This window comes from Sus scrofa, chromosome 12, assembly GCF_054392235.1.
Source record: "Sus scrofa isolate SSC_HxYL_T2T_F1_AM1 chromosome 12, Sscrofa_HxYL_maternal_Yorkshire_Landrace_v2.0, whole genome shotgun sequence".
Taxonomy (NCBI): Eukaryota; Metazoa; Chordata; class Mammalia; order Artiodactyla; family Suidae; genus Sus; species Sus scrofa.
This window is the reverse complement of record NC_139394.1, coordinates 43,780,526-43,798,227: the sequence shown is the minus strand read 5'-3', so window position 1 is coordinate 43,798,227 and position 17,702 is coordinate 43,780,526. Positions and strand designations below refer to the sequence as shown.

Here is a 17,702-nt window from a genome sequence, read left to right as displayed (position 1 = left end):
TTCCTGTTCTCTTTTTGCAATTAATAATATGTAGCAAATAGCTTTCTTTGTGGACATATTTCTACAACTCTATTCTTTTTTCAAAGGCTTCAAAGCGTTTTCATTGTGGAGATACCATATTTTGTTTTCTAATTCTTGACCACTGGACTTTTAAACTTGTCTAATACTTTGTTATCAAAGGATTCCCTTGGGACTAAGTCTTTCTGTAACTATTTATTTCCATAAATAACTGGATTATTTACTTAGGAAGCATTCCTAGAAGTGATATTGCTGACTCAAAGGGCAGGCATATTTTTTTTGATCCAAAGATACTTTGCCAATTTGCTTTTGTGAGGAATTTATTGTGTATGTAAATCAACTACAGTTTAATTAAAATTTTTTTTTTCAAATTGATAAACTTCCCAATGCTGGATATACATGAATTTTTCACTATTCGACAGTGATAATTTCATATGGCTTTATGGTTTAAATTATGTGCAATTTAAAAACAAACTTTATGGTTTTAAACTACATGCATTTTAAAAACAAACTTTGATTATCTTCATGAAATATTTACTTGTTTTTAGAGATTGTTTCAACAATTCTGTGCAATAGTTGGCCTCCCTCAGAGTGTGAAATGAGTGAAAACACATGTATTTGACAACCTCTCTCTGCCAGGTCTTTTCAAAAATCTATTGTTTTGTTTTGATCTTGAGAACTTGAGGTAGCAGAGATGTAGGTATTCCTCTTACCCTCATTTTACAGATGAGGAAACTGCAGAATGAACCAAATATTTTTTTTTTTGTTTTGCTTGCCTTCCAGTGATTCTTCTCAACCTTCTTCCTTAAGTTACTTGTACACACTGCAACACTGACACCAAGAGGTGCCTTAGCAGTGCCCTCAACTTGCAACTAAAAGTCCCTGTCCTTCTCCCCCTCTAAGGAGGACAGATCCTACGTGGCTGGCTCAAGAGCCAAGTCCATGGCATTAGCTACCCTGGCACCATCTGCTGGCTGTCACTGTCCAGCACATGACCTACCAATCATACCTGGCAGCACTGGCTAGATAGAGCTGATGAGGTAGAAATGTCTGTAAATCTCACACTTTTGTATTTCATCTTCATACCACCTTTTTGGAATAGATATTATTACCCATATTTCAGTGCTTGGAAACTTGTTTTCAGAGAGTTTATATGCTCATCCCATATCAGGCAGTTAATAAATGGCAGAGGTGGTCACTTAACCCCCAAAGGCAGTGCCCTTCCCAGCACACCACGCTGCCTCTGCAAGAAGTAATAATCAGGGAACACTATCCACATGGTTCTGTACTTTCCTCCACGTTCAAACTGTAAATAAAAACCACACTGCATCTTTGCACAGAGTGGCCACAAGTATGTATCCTCATGGGGCAGCTGCTTGTTATGCTCTGCCTCACTCTCCAGACTGTGTTTCCCACTTAGGGTGTCTTCTTCCTGCTCAGACCATCTTTTCTTGTTCTCTGCCAAGTCCAACTGGAACAAGCCATCTCTGTCCTGGTGGGGTTTCCCTGTCTCTGGCTGGCTGACTGTTCTTCCCCTGTGACCACCCCTCCTGACCCACACAGCCCCAGCCTGAGGAGCTGTGGCAGGAGGCCGTGGGGGCTGCTGATGGGGACAGCTATTCCTGAGGCTGTTGTCATTGTCCTGGCTCATGGGAGAACATGGCTGTGAGCTCCAAGGGACTTGGCAGCAGCAGAGGGTAAAGAGGAGGTCTGAAGCTGCCCAGACCCCATGAGAACCCTCTTTCCCTAGCTTTGCATTGTGTGTCCGTTACTCATCCCCAAACAGGGATAATAGTTCCTACCTCATGCAGTTGTCCTAAGGAGTAAATGAGGATGTGCTAAATGCTTAGCCCAATACCTGGCACATAGCAAGTGCTCCATAAATGGTAGCCAGAAACTAGTGAGGAGTTGGACCAGCTGTGTGCCTTCCTTAAGACTCCCTTGGTGAGAAGGGAGTGTTGGAGATGAAGATCCCAGGGTCTAGAGTCACTTCTTGGCTATGGGATCATTTTATGAACTTGGGTCTCCACTCTGTGGACCCATAGACAAGTCTTTAGTAAAACTCAGGGCCTGTTTCTTTTAAGACTTGAGATATACATTTCCCGCTTGCCCCATGAAGCCTTTTAAAACAGCAGAAACTTTAAGCCATTTGTGAGAAGGTCTAGCTGAACTTTTTTTTGTCCCACATGCCTTAATAGACTCAGCAATGTCACTAAATGGAAGTTTATGTGGTCCATGCTTACATTTGGAAAGAGTGGCACAATATTTAATCATTTTACAGACAGTGTATGGGTTACATCTAGACTTGCTAGCTGCAGGTATTCATCCTGTGCTCTGGTCTTGTCCTGCAAGTATGAGGCTTAGGACACTGGCCCCCAAGAGCTTGGGCTGCCACACTTCTCCCTGGCACTGGGTCTGAACACTGGTTTCCCTGGGAGTTTATGACATGAATTGGAGTTTGAGGGTCAGACTGGGGATTGGACCTTCCAGATTCTGTTATCCTTTAAAATCTCAGTGGCACCCCGGAATTCAGCAAAGACCAAGACTTATGGTTGCCCAAAGCCCCTTCTCTTAAAAGGATGAGTCAAAGATTTTTTTTTCCCTTTCCTTCATCTCTGCCAGGGTTTATCTCTTCCGTGTTCCTAGAGCAAAGAGGGTCCCATTCAGGAGTTCCCGTCGTGGCTCAGCGGTGAGCGAATCCAACTAGAATTCATGAGGACGGGGATTCGATCCCTGGCCTCACTCAGTGGGTTAAGGATCTGGTATTGCCATGAGCTGTGGTGTAGGTTTCAGACATGGCTCAGATCCTGCATGGCTGTGGCTGTGGTGTAGGCCTGTGCTATAGCTCCAATTGGACCCCTAGCCTGGGAACCTCCATATGCTGCAGGTGTGGCCCTAAAAAGACAAAAAAAAAAAGTCCCATTAGATTTTCAAGCCGACAATTGTCCTCCAATTTGTACTAAGGGGTAGCTGGGTTCCAGACAGAAAAAGCATAGCCTCAAATCTACAGAGAGTGAGAAATTTATATGGGGGCAACCTATATGGGAATGCAGAAAGTCGTGACAGGCTGGATGGAGACCACCACTAGTTCCAGTGACATTTTTGGGAGAATTAGAAAAGAGACCAGTGGGTGCTTGGTGTGGTGAACGAACACCTTTGTTCATTATGGAAAAGATGCCTCTCCCTCTGGGTGGGGGCAGTGCTTGGGTATAGGACTTTTAGGCATGGATGGATTAGGCCCTGCTCATCCTGTCACAAAACATAATTGTGCAGTGCACAACCTATAAAACCATACATGGCAGCCCTGGGAAAAGTGGATGACGGTAAAGTATGAGTGCCTTGATTCCACATTATGTCTTTTTAAGTCCAAGTGTTATGCTCATTTCATGACATGGGGGTTGGGGCTCAGAAAGGTGATGTGATGTATTAATAAATCTCTCTTTTTTTTTAAATTTTTTTTAAGCCCACACCTCCAGTATATGGACATTCCAGGGCTAGGGATCGAAAACAGCCATAGCAACAATGCAGGTTGCAGCAAGTCCGGATCCTTAACTCACTGAGCAAGGCCAGGGATCGAACCTGAATCCTCACAGAGACAGCAGGTCCTTAACCCACTGAGCCACAACAGGAACTCCAGAGTTGGTCTCTTTAACTTGAAAAAAACCAGAACACCTTCTTACAGCTTCCCTGCCTGTAATACCCCACGAGTCACCACTTGCCCACTTCTGCCTCTTTCTTCATTCATTTCTCAAGGCACAGAAATGTCAAGCATGTGATGTGTTCTGTTTTTCTCTTAAAAGTCCCCAGTGGAGCAAACAGGCCCTATTCCAGAGAGATTTTCCCTCTGACTGGCTGCCTGCCCTTCCTCCACAGCTCCCCTCCCTCCCCTTAGGGAGGGCTAAACAGTCCCATCCTGAGAAGGCCGAAGGGCTTCTGATGGAAGCGGCTATTCCTGGGTCTGTCCTCATGATCCCGGTTCATGGGCAAACACAAATGCTAGCCCTGCAGGATCTTGGTGGCAGTAACTGGGATGCTTCTTTTCCAATCTTTCTTTGGGATCAGATTTAGTTCAGATTCTATACCCACTTTTCTTCTAGCTCTGTGATCTGGTGTAAGTTGCTCACGCTCCCAGAGTCTCAGTTTCTGTAAATTGGGATTAAGAAGACCTACCTCCTAGGAATCTTGTGACAGATAAGTGAGATGATGGATGTGAGTGACATGCCTAGAGCTGGCACAATCATGCAGTCTCACCAGATGTTGGGAAAAGTCCCATGGGAGCATGGAAGCCAGATATGCCCCATTTCTGAAGCAAGATCCTTTTGTGATTGTGAAAAACCAGGATGTCTAGAGCCCCAAAATCTCAAATGAAATCCCAGCCTCACCATGGGCCCTTTCCTGTTATTACCTTGGCCTCTGCAAAATAATTAACAAGCCTCCAATCAAACCCAAGACCTGGACACAATTAAGTTTTTTTTTTTTTTTTCTTTATGGCTGAACCCACAGCATGTGGAAGTTCCCAGTTCCTGGGTTGGGGATTGAACCTGTATTCGAGTTTAATTTCACTGAGCTATATAAGAAAAGGGACATGAGCTTTCAAGGCAAATAGCCCTGAATTCAAATCCCAGCTCTGCTGTTGACCAGACAACCTCTTCATGTCCTCATCTATAAAATACAAATATGAAAACCTACCTGTTAGAGCCCATTTGGGTTACCATTAACCGGCTTTCTTTGCAGCTTTCTCTCCTATAGATAATTCAGTCCTAAGGAAATGCTGCAAATACTCCTGCAAATATTCCTGCAAATACTGCAGATCTTATTTGTTAGAGGGTCAGATGAGGTTCTGTGTGAGATCATGTTTAAACAGTGATGTATTAGATCAAAAGGCAAATCGCTATTATGAGGTCAGGGTCATTTATAAGATAAGTACTGGTTTAATGTGAGCATCTCAACCCGGTCTTTTCTCAAGATGTAGGTATCTGTGTGACGGAGTGCAAGGTAGACCAGGACTGTGGGGAAGGAAGACTATGCATCAGTAATGGGTGTGGCCGTGTCTGCTTCCCAGGGCGAAGAGGTAAGGCTGAGAGCCCTGTGGGCACATGAGCTTGGTCCTGCCCACCCTTTCCAGACTAGTTCAATAGTAATGAATGCTTGAGTATGGCTTTGGAGTTTTCATCTTCAAATGTAAAATAAATGGGATTCTTTGAATTTCTCCATCACAATCCTATTACATTCAGATATTCTCACCTTTTCAATGTGGTAATGTCTGTTTGAGAATAACTTTGAGGGAGTTCCTGTCATGGCTCAGCAGTTAAGAAACCCAACTAGGATACATAAGAACGCAGGTTCAATCCCTGGCCTCACTCAGTGGGTTAAGGATCCAGCATTGCTGTGAGCTGTGGTGTAGGTCACAAACATGGCTTGGATCCTGTGTTGCTGCGGCTGTGTGTAGGCCAGCCGCTGCAGATGCGATTCGATCCCTAGGCTGGGAGCCTCCGTGTGGCATGGGTGTGGCCCTAAAAAGACAAATGACAATAAATAAATAAATAAATAACTTTGAGAGTTCCCTGGTGGCTCATCAGGTTAAGGATCTGGCATTGTCACTGTTGTGGCTCTGGTTGGTTAGACCTTTGGTGCAGGTTTGATCCCTGGCCAGGGAACTTAAACATATTACAGTTGTGGCCAAAAATAAAAACTCATACTGTTTTTATCCCCCCAAAATATATATTTGTGGTTGAAAAACAAGACTCTACAACCAAAAGTGTTTAAACAATGTATGACACTCACAATGTCATCACCCAGAGAAATGTCAGGGTATATCTTTCCACGTTTACTGTCTCTATGTGTGTGACATGTGATTTCACGTTGTTAGTAATGTAAAGTTAATGTGAAATGTTAATATGTCATATCATCTTATTTTAATATTTTAATTCAAATTAATGTGTTATTAATGTGTACTTTTCACATTGAGGTATTTTGACCATCCCTCAGCATATTTTATTTTCAACTTTTTATTATGTGAAATTCTGAACACATATGAAGAAGACAGAATAGTATAACAATAGACCATGTACCCATCGCACAGTCAACCATTACCAATGTGTAATCATTCTTTTTTCATCTCTAATCCTACTCACTTCCCCTCATCCCACTATTTTGAAGCAAATTTCATCCTTTTCTGTCTTAGGTTAACTTATTTTTCCTGTTGATTTGTAAACATTCTGGATACAAGTCATTTATTGTTTATTTATATGTAACATATATACAATATATACATTGTATATGCAAAGTGTGTGTGTGTGTATACACACATTGTGATATTATATATATATGTATATATAAAATAAACATTTTCCCCCAATGTAGCTTTTCTTTACACTCTCTCTTTTTTCTTTTGCCTTTTTTTTTTTTTTTTTTGGCCTTTTCTAGGGCTGCTCCCTCGGCACATGGAGGTTCTCAGGCTAGAGGTCTAATCGGAGCTGTAGCCGCCGGCCTACGCCACATCCACAGTGATGCAGAATCCGAGCTGCGTCTGCGACCTACACCGGATCCTTAACCCACTGAGAAAGACCAGGGACCGAACCTGCAACCTCATGATTCCTAGTCAGATTCGTTAACCACTGAGCCACGACGGGAACTCCTTCTTTTGTCTTTTTAGGGCTGCACCCACAGTATATGGAGGTTCCTAGGTCAAATCAGAGCTGCAGCTGCCAGCCTGCACCACAGCCACAGCAACACCAGATCCAAGCCACGTCTGCGATCTACACCACATCTCACAGCATTGCTACTGCAACTCCGGATCCTTAACCCACTGTGCGAAGCCAGGGATTGAACTCATGTCCTCATGGATACTAGCCAAGTTTGTTACTGCTGAGCCACGATGGTTTCATTCAATGAAGAAAAGTTCCTAATTTTTAATGACATTCCCTCTCTCTACTTATTTAAATGGTCAGTAATATTCCTATAATATTTATGAAATATTTGCCTATCCCAGTATTATGAAACTATTTACTGTAATATCTTCTAGAAGTTTTATGGCTTTCCCTTTTCCTTAGGTCCATGACCCATATGGAACAGATTTTATTGTGGGGTGTGAGATAGGAGACAAGGTTCCCTTTCTCACATGGACAGTCCAGTTGATCCATCCACAGTTCCTGAAAAGACCGTTCTGTTTCCTTTTGTGTTGCAGTGGGTTCTTGGTCATAAACTAGGAGATCATGCGTGTGTATCTCTTTTCATTGGTCTTCTTGCCTGGCTTGAACCAATATCACACTCCCATTTCTGTCACATTATAATCAATCTCGATAAATGGTCCTTAAGTCCTTCAACTTTGTTAAAGACTGTCTTGAGTATTACTGATTTTTGCAACATTCATATAAACTTTTAGAATCAACTTATCAATTTTCATAAAAAAAAATCCTTCTGAGATGTTGACTGGAACTGGATTCCATTTCAGCTTGGGGAAAACTGACATCTGTGTAACACCGAGTCTTTTTACCCAGGAACATGGCATAGCTCTCCATTCATTAAGACATTTAAAATGTTTTTCTTAGTAATATCATGCCGTTTTCTAAACATAACTTGTTAGCATTATTTCTAGGTAACGGATGAATTGTGAATGATATTGTAAAGATAGCTAAAATCAGTACTTTTCTGATTGTAAGACTTCAGAGCTTTTAACGGAGTCTTTCCTGTCATCAGAGGCCTGCGAGCACCAGTGCAGAGAAGACAGGGACTGTGGGAGTGGACATCAGTGCGTGAGGAAGGGCTGTGGGCACGTCTGCGCCCCCGTCCATCAAGTCGGTGAGTCCTGAGTGCCTCCACCCCAGCCTGTCCCAGGAGATGTAGGAGCTTGGCGTGATCTCAACTTTCACAAGTGTGTGGTCCCCCAGAAAGGTGGGGGGAATAAATACACTGACTGCCTGGGGTCTCCTCTGCTCTTGCTCTTTGAGAAAAACTGCAGTCATGAGACCCTTTATCCCAACATTTTCAAGTCTGAGAATCCCAAGATAAAAATCATTTCATTTGCTCAAGGAGTACATACTCAGTAGATAACATCAGGAACAACCACCAACAAATAGATGGCAAAACAGGCCTGAAATCTCAGGACCAGGAAATAACCATTGTTACATCCTCGTTCATATCCTTCCACGTATATGTTCGGGGGGGTGGGTGGGTATGGTGCCAAAAAAATCATGATATCACCCTACAAATATTTAAAGCCTTTCCTGTTCTCTTTTTGCAATTAATAATATGTAGCAAATAGCTTTCTTTGAGTGTGAACATATTTCTACAACTCTATTCTTTTTTCAAAGGCTTCAGAGCATTTTCATTGTGGAGATACCGTATTTTGTTTTCTAATTCTTGACCAGTGGACTTTTAAACTTCTCAAATATGTTGCTATCAGAGATTCTCTTGGAAAGAAATCTTTCCTTGTAGAGCTTATTTCCTTGGGATACATTCCTAGAAATGACATAGCTGACTCAAAGGGTATGCATGTTTTTTAGGATCCAAAGATACTTTGCCAATTTGCTTTTGTGAGGATGTATCGTGTGTGTCAAAAAGTTTGATAAACTTCACAATGCTGGATATATTTTAATTTTTCACTATTTGACAATGGCAGAAATGTATCAGTTTAGGGTTTTTAAATTATCCCCCAGGAGTTCCCGTCGTGACACAGTGGGTAACGAATTCGACTAGGAACCATGAGGTTGTGGGTTTGGTCCCTGCCCTTGCTCAGTGGGTTAAGGATCTGGTGTTGCCGTGAGCTATGGTGTAGGTTGCAGACGCGGCTCGGATCCCGTGTTGCTGTGGCTCTGGCGTAGGCCAGTGGCTACAGCTCCGATTCAACCCCTAGCCTGGGAACCTCCATATGCCGCGGGAGCGGCCCAAAGAAATAGCAAAAAGACAAAAAAAAAAAAAAAATTATCCCCCAGAGGATGAAAAGAGTGAAAAACATGTCCTTAGCAACCTCTCACTGTCAGGTCTTTTCAAAGTACATTATTTTGTTTAATCTTGAGAACTTTGGGTAGAAGAAAAGTAGGTGTTCATCTCACGTCCGTTTTACAGATGAGAACGCTGAAGACTGAACCATTTTTTTTTTCTTCTGTTCACCTTCCCCTGATTCCTCTCTACCCTCTTCCTTAAGTCACTTGGCTCACACTGCAAACAGTGCCCCCCAGTGGACAATGTAAATATCCACAAAATGGCAGGCAACCCCATGGTGGTTGATTATCCAGTGGATTTGGTGATGCTCTTAAATTGTTTTGTAATTTATTAGGTACAACGGATTCCACAAGTGTTTGAAATATGGCAGTGTGAACTGTTTGACAATATTTTGTGTCTAGAAGGCTTTATCAGCCTTATGCATTAACTGATTCCCTGACAGACACACAGTCACTGTGGGAAGAAGCATCAAATTCTCAACTCCTGCTATTTGCCAGGCATGTTGTGAGATGACTGCTTTTAAATTTCAGAGTTAGAGTCATACCAGGTATCAGTGTTACACAGCTGAGGACACCAGGCTTAGAGCAGTGAGATGACTTACCTGTGGCCACATTGATAAGGATGGGGAGAGCCCAGGTCTGTCTGTGAAGCATAAGGAAATTAGCCCAAACCCTCTACTGTGGCCTCAATTTGCCTAAATTAACATATCCTATTTTCTTGTATAAAGTATTGTATCATGCATAACATAAACATTTTACAGTTTAACATTAGTCCTGGACATCTTTCCATGTCAACACAAATGCATCTCATTCTTTTTAGATGATATGAATACTAAGGAACAACCTTATTGTAATTCATTTCAGGTACCCTTTGGTGGTCATTTTATTTACTTGATATTCTTTACTGTTGCTCAGGAAGCTTTAATGAGTGTGATTTTATGTTTTTGTCCATCTGTGGAACTGTCTCCTGTAGAATATTCTTCTTAGGAGTGAAAGGAAAAGGTCCAGGTTATGAATGTTCATTTTCATACATATTCTCTCCCCTTTCCTCTCCCTCCTTCCCCCCTCCCTCCTCCCTTCCTTCTGATACCCCTTTCCACCCTCATTCCTCATTAACTAGAAAGACTTTCCCCTCTTCTGTGGGATGAGAACTCACATATGTCCTGCATCTTCTCTCTGCTCAGACTTCTAAGCCTTGTATGTGTAAAGAGGCACTTCTGACATTTAGAAAACCTTTTCTCTTTCTGCAGTTCTGTTGTCTAGTTCAACACTGCCTGGTTTGAAACTCTCTGCCATGTCCTCTCCCCTTTGTTCCAGGCTGGTGTGCCCTTCCCAGGAAGCACGGGCTGCCATTGACTCCATGAGTTGTAGGGGTTGGGGAGAGGGCGTTGGCAGGGGAAAACTAGGAGGAGTCAGGAACAGTAGATACACTGGATCAGCATCTCAGAATAAAATCATCTCCTTTACGTCATGTACCTTGTAAAAGCATTCGTTAAAATGTTAAATTCTATAGAGATTGTGAACTTTTTTGGCAATAGTAGATTTTTAAATAAATTGTACAATCCTTTTTTCTTTCTTTCTTTCTTTTGTTTGTTTGTTTTGTATTGTTTTTGGCTGAGCCTGCAGCATATGGAAATTCCTGGGCAACAACTGAATACACACCCCAGCAGAGGCAGCACTGGATATTTAACCCTTGTGGCCACAAGGGAACTCCTAAATTGTATAATTTGTTAAAGTGATAAAATGCCCAGATGCTAACACTTAGGAAGGGGTCCATTCATTCTTTGCTTCAGCCCTTTCCTAGCATCTGCTCCTGAGCCTTAAGTTTTGTGTGTTTGTGTCCATGCGTCTCTGTGTGTGTGTTTAAATCCCAGATTATTCTCTAGCACATTAATGGTTAAGTCACTCCTATCCTTTAACTCTCTGCAGTACCTCTTTCAAGGTATGAATGTAGTTATAAAAAAGCAAACTTTGCTTTCCCATTCTATATTTTGTCTGCCTTGCTGACATAAAACCAGTCTTACATCTCTAATTCCTGAAACTTTCAGTCCTATCCCTGACATATAGGAGGTAATTTTTTAAAAGAATAAGGTAATGGGAGTTCCCATCGTGGCTCAGTGCAGTGAACCCAGCTAGTATCCATGAGGATGCCAGTTCAGTCCCTGGCCTCGGAGAGTGGGTTAAGGATCTGGTGTTGCTTTGAGCTGTGGTGTAGGTCACTGATGTGCCTCGGATCCTGGATTGCTGTGGCTGTGGTATAGGCTGACAGCTGTAGCTCTGATTTGACCTGTAGCCTGGGAACCTTCATATGCTGCAAGTATGGCCTTAAAAAAAAAGAAGAAAAAGAATAAGGTAATGAATTAGGGACAAAGGAATGAATGAATGAGTAAATGAACAGTGGATGAATTACTGAATGAGTGGTTAAATACTGAAAGAGAGTTATGGTCCCCAACCTTCCTTCCCAAATTGGCAGCAGCTTGTGGACTCCTATCGTGTCAGATCCACACTGGCTCTGGGAGGGTCTCTAATTCAGCTCTGCATCAGCATCATCAGGAGACACTCATTAAAATCAGCATTTAAAGGCTCAGCCTGGAGAACCTGAGCTATCAGGTCTGGACCAGGTCCTGCTCTCTGTACTTCTTCCAAAGCTCCCAGGTGATTCTGAGAATCAGCCACATTTGGGGAGTCACTCAAGTGGTCTAGTCTTTCCCCACTTCCCCAGGCCACACCCAAGACAACCCCAGTTTGCAGATGATAAAAGGGAGGCTGAGAGAGAAGGACAGGGCTAGTGGCAGAAGCAGGTCAGCCAGGTGGCAGGACCCGCAGGGAGAATTCTCTTGTTGATGGTGCTGTGATGATGGCACAGGTGGTGTTCTCTTACCCAAGGCTTTGACGCAGCTTCCAGGCCTGTCCCCATCTTTCAACTCCATCTCCCTCAATAGCAAGTAGCCACACTGAGACCTTTTTAGGGGTTAGAATCCAGGAAACTGTCTACTTCCATCAGAAAGAATTTCTTGACCTTTGGGGGCTCAACTTTGTATTCAAGGTTAATTTCACGGAGCTGTAGAGCAAAAGGGACATGAGCTTTCAAGGCAAATAGCCCTGAATTCAAATCCCAACTCTGCCATTGTCCAGATATCTCTCTATGTCCTCGTCTGTGAAATATAAATAAGAAAACCTACCAATTAAAGCCCGTTTGAGTTACTATTAACCTGCTTTCTTTGCAGCTTTCTCTCCTACAGATACTTCAATCCTCAGGAAAGCCTCCAAATACTCCTGCAAATACTTAAGATCTTATTTATTAGAAGGGTCCTATGAAGTTCTATGTGAGATCGTGTTTAAACAGTGAAGTACTAGGGAGTTCCCGTCGTGGCGCAGTTGTTAACGAATCCACCTAGGAACCATGAGCTTGAGGGTTCGATCCCTGCCCTTGCTCAGTGGGTTAAGGACCCGGCATTGCCGTGAGCTGTGGTGTAATTTGCAGACGCAGCTTGGATCTTGCATTGCTGTGGCTCTGGCATAGGCTGGCAGCTATAGCTCCGATTCGACCCCTAGCCTGGGAACCTCCATATGCCGTGGGAGTGGCCCTGGAAAAGGCAAAAAGACAAAAAAATAAAATTAAATTAAAAAATAAACAGTGAAGTACTAGATCAAAATGCAAATTGCCATTATTAGGTCAGGGTCATTTATAATAAGATAAATATTGATTTCTTTTTTGTTTGTTCGTTTTTTGTCTTTCGAGGGCCGCACCCGCAGCATATGGAGATTCCAATCGGAGCTGTAGCTGCCTGCCTACACCACAGCCACAGCAATGCCAGATCTGAGCTGCGTCTGAGACCTACACCACAGCTCAAGGCAATGCCAGATCCTTAGCCCACTGAGCGAGGCTAGGGATCGAACCCGCAACCTCATGGTTCCTATGGATTTGTTTCCGCTGTGCCACGATGGGAACTCCAAGATAAGTATTGGTTTAGTGTGAGCATCTCAACCCGGTCTTTTCTCATGATATAGGTATCTGTGTGACGGAGTGCAACGTAGACCAGGACTGTGGGGAAGGAAGACAATGCACCAGCAATGGGTGTGGCCGTGTCTGCTCCCCAGTCCAGCAAGAAGGTAAGGCTGAGAGCCCTGCGGGCACATGAGCTTGGTCCTGCCCACTCTTTCCAAAATTGTTCAACAGGAATGAACTCTTGAGTATGGTTTTGAGAGTTTTCATCATAAGATGTAAAATAAATGGGATTCTTTGGACTTCTCCATCACCATCTATTGTTTTCAGTCATTCTCAACTTTTTCAGTATGGAAATTTCTTTGTAAGATACCTTTGGGAGTTCCTTGGTGGCTCCACAGATTAAGGATATGACATTCTCACTGCTGTGGCTCTGGTTAGCGCTGTGGAGGGGGTTGGATTCCCTGGCCCAGGGAACTTCCATATGCTGCTGGTGTGACCATTAAAAAAAAAATCTAGTTAAATTGCTGTGAAATTTTAATGCCTCATATTAATCTTATTTTAGTGTTTTAATATCTTATATTAATAAGTTTCACATTAAGGTATTTTGACCACCCCTCCACATAATTTATTTGTACCCTTCCTATTATGGGAAATTCGAAACACATACAAAGCAGAGAGCGTAGTATAACAATAGACCATGTACCCATCACCCAGCTTCAACCATTATCAGTGTGTAGTCATTTCATCTGTAATCCCACCCACTTTTCATCTCCTGTTATTTTGAAGAAAATTCCAGACTATTTCATTACATATTATTTCCACAAATATTTCATAAGAACTCCTTTTCATTGTGTAGTTTATCCTATCCTTTTGTAGTTATTTAATGTGTGTATCTTTATTAGACACATAATTCTTACATTATATAATCTGTTTTATTTGTGTAATCTTCTCTCTCTCCCCCTTTTCTCTCTTTTTACTATATGTTTTGCATTTTAAAAAGTTTATGTTTAGGGAGTTCCACAGTGGCGCAGTGGAAATGAATCTGACTAGTAACCATGAGGATGCGGGTTTGATCCATGGCCTCGCCCAGTGGGTTAAGGATCTGGCGCTGCTTTGAGCTGTGGTGTAGGTTGCAGACGTGGCTTGGATCTGGTGTTGCTGTGGCTGCAGTGTAGGCTGGCAGCTGTAGCTCCGATTTGACCCCTAGCCTGGGAACCTCCATATGCCGTGGGTGCTACCCTTAAAAAAAAGGGGGTTTATGGTTAAACCTTATTTTAAAAGGTTTATGTTATTGTTCTAAAGGTTACTTTGTACTAAGACCTTGTAATACCATCCCAGATCCCTCTTTTTAAATTATTACCTGCAGGTTTCCTTCTATGAGTAATAGTCCTAATAAAATTAGCTCATTTCCTCCTTTCCTTCCTCCCACTGCCCATGCCCCCACCCCCAGCAGCTGCTCTTAGGTAATGTCCTTGCATTCCCACTTAATCATTTTCAGATACTTATCAAACTTACTTTCCTCTTCATATGCTCTTTCCATCCCCTTCCCCAGTGTTTGATAGGTACATTGTGTTTACATTGTCAGAGCATGTAGCTATTCCATAGACTCTCTCCATAGACTGTAAATGAGTCTCAGTTCTACTGTGAATACATATTTAATGGCCTCACTAGGCCCCATGTTGATGTCTCTCCAATCAGGTTTGTTGGGCTGAAGATCAGGCTCTAGTGGATTCCTCAGGACGTTGTCCTGGGAACAAGGTCCCAGGTCTTCTCCATCCGTCACCTCACTGCCCCCCGCAGACTCTGCACAGAGCAGACCCTCGCTGGTCTGGTGGAGGATGGTGCTTTGTCCCCTTCCCTCCACTCAGATTTTGCTGTTTGAGGGGATAACCTTTTTTCCCAGTCTTGTTGTCTATGTGTTTTCAGTTTTGCTATTTTAATTGCTCTGTGTGTTTTTATGGGAAGATGTTGGAAGATTCAAAAATTATGTCAACCAGCACAACTAAAACCACCTTCCCAGAAACTAACATTATTTTTAACAACTTGCAACATTTTCTTTGTGAAGTGTCTGTTCTATCCTTTTGCTTATTTTTCAATTTGGTTATCTCTATTTTTCCTATTGATTTGTAGGAGATTCTGGAGACAAGTGTTTTATTGTGTGTGTGTATGTGTCCTAATTTTAATGTGATGCTGTTTCTCTATTTTCATGGTCAATAATATTTCTGTAATATTTTTTAAAACTTGCCTATCCCAAGATCATGAAGCTATTTACTACAGTATCTTCCAGAAGTTTTAAGGCTTTCCCTTTCCCTTAGGTTCATGACCCATTTGTTTTTGTTTTTGTTTTTTTGTCTTTTTGCCTTTTCTAGGGCCACTCCTGCGGCATATGGAGGTTCCCAGGCTAGGGTGTCTAATTGGAGCTGTAGCCACCGGCCTCCACTACAGCCACAGCAACGCTGGATCCTTAACCCACTGAGCAAGGCCAGGGATCAAACCCGCAACCTCATGGTTTCTAGTCAGATTCGTTAACCACTGAGCCACCACGAGAACTCCCATGAACCATTTGGAACAGACTTTGTTGTGTGGTGTGAGATAAGTGACAAGGATTTTTTTTTTTCATGGGGACAGTCTTGTTGATCCAACCACATTTCCTGAAAAGACCATTCTTTTCCCTTTTGTGTTTCAGTGGGTCCTTGGTCATAAGCTAGGAGATCATGTGTGTGTCTCTGTCCCATTGGTCTCCTTGCCTGTCTTGTACCAACACCACACCATCTCGTTTCCGGCCACATTTTAATTAGTCCTGATGAACAGTAACTTAAGTCCTTCAACTTCATTTAAGACTGTCTTGAATATTGCTCATTTTTGGATTTTCATGTAAAGTTTTAGAATCAGCTTACCCATTCTCATGAAAAAACCTTCTGAGATGTTGACTGGAATTGGATCCCATTTCAGCTTGGGGAAAACTGACATCTGTGTAACACCGAGTCTTTTTATCCAGGAACATGGCATAGCTCTCCATTCATTAAGACATTTAAAATGTTTTTCTTAGTAATATCATGCCATTTTCTAAACATAACTTGCTAGCATTATTTCTAGGTAACGGATGAATTGTGAATGATATTTGTAAAGATAGCTAAAATCATTACTTTTCTAATTATAAGACTTCAGAGCTTTTAACGGAGTCTTTCCTGTCATCAGAGGCCTGCGAGCACCAGTGCAGAGAAGACAGGGACTGTGGGAGTGGACATCAGTGCGTGAGGAAGGGCTGTGGGCACGTCTGCGCCCCCGTCCATCAAGTCGGTGAGTCCTGAGTGCCTCCACCCCAGCCTGTCCCAGGAGATGTAGGAGCTTGGTGTGATCTCACCTTTCACAAGTATGTGGTCCCTCAGAAAGGTGGGGGGAATAAATACACTGACTGCCTGGGGTCTCCTCTGCTCTTGCTCTTTGAGAAAAACTGCAGTCATGAGACCCTTTATCCCAACATTTTCAAGGCTGAGAATCCTGAGAGAAAAATCATTGCATTTGCTCAAGGAATACATACTCAGTAGAGAAGATCAGGAACTACAGCCAACAAATGGAAGGCAAAATGTGCCCATTATGCCATGACCAGAGGATAAACATTATTACCTGTTTGTTCATATCCTTCCACATATATATTCAGAGGGTACGATGCCAAATAATTATAGCATCACACTCCACAAATGTTTAAAACCTTGTCCGTTTTCTTTTCTTTCTTTCTTTCTTTCTTTTTTTTTTGTCTTTTTGCCATTTCTTGTGCTGCAGAGGAGACCCCAGGCAGTCAGTGTATTTATTCCCCCCACCTTTCTGGGGGACCACACCCTTGTGAAAGTTGAGATCACGCCAGGCTCCTACATCTCCTGGGACAGGCTGGGGTGGAGGCACTCAGGACTCACCGACTTGATGGACGGGGGCGCAGACGTGCCCACAGCCCTTCCTCACGCACTGATGTCCACTCCCACAGTCCCTGTCTTCTCTGCACTGGTGCTCGCAGGCCTCTGATGACAGGAAAGACTCCGTTAAAAGCTCTGAAGTCTTACAATCAGAAAAGTACTGATTTTAGCTATCTTTACAATATCATTCACAATTCATCCGTTACCTAGAAATAATGCTAACAAGTTATGTTTAGAAAACGGCATGATATTACTAAGAAAAACATTTTAAATGTCTTAATGAATGGAGAGCTATGCCATGTTCCTGGGTAAAAAGACTCGGTGTTACACAGATGTCAGTTTTCCCCAAGCTGAAATGGAATCCAGTTCCAGTCAACATCTCAGAAGGCTTTTTCATGAGAATGGGTAAGCTGATTCTAAAACTTTACAGGTTCTGTATAGCAGCTCTTTGCTATAACTTGGGTTCAGCTAAGTCTGTCTGTCTTTCTTTCTTTCTTTTTTTTTTTTTTTTTTTTTTTTTGCCATTTCTTGGGTCACTCCCGCAGCATATGGAGGTTCCCAGGCTAGGGGTCTAATCGGAGCTGTCGCCGCCAGCCTGCACAACGCGGAATCCGAGCCGAGTCTGCAACCTACATCACAGCTCACGGCAATGTCGGGTCCTTAACCCACTGAGCGAGGCCAGGGATCGAACCCGCAACCTCATGGTTCCTAGTTGGATTCGTTAACCACTGCGCCACAACCGGGAACTCCCTTGCCCATTTTCTTTGTACAACTGGTAATATACAGTGACTAGCTTTCTCTGAGTGTGGACACATTTCTACAATTCTGTTCTTCTTGAAAGGATTCAAAGCATTTTCGTTGTGAGATACCACATTCTGTTTA

At 42.7% G+C, this 17,702-nt stretch overlaps 1 protein-coding gene across 1 annotated transcript in view; it reads left to right on the top strand.

Annotated features, from left to right (window-relative positions):
* Positions 1 to 17,702, top strand: part of LOC110256043 (signal peptide, CUB and EGF-like domain-containing protein 3) — a 62,862-nt gene that overhangs the window by 17,292 nt on the left and 27,868 nt on the right. Inside the window, 1 exon segment of the mRNA NM_001445155.1 lies at positions 12,972 to 13,073. Coding sequence (NP_001432084.1) covers positions 12,972 to 13,073 — 102 coding nt within the window.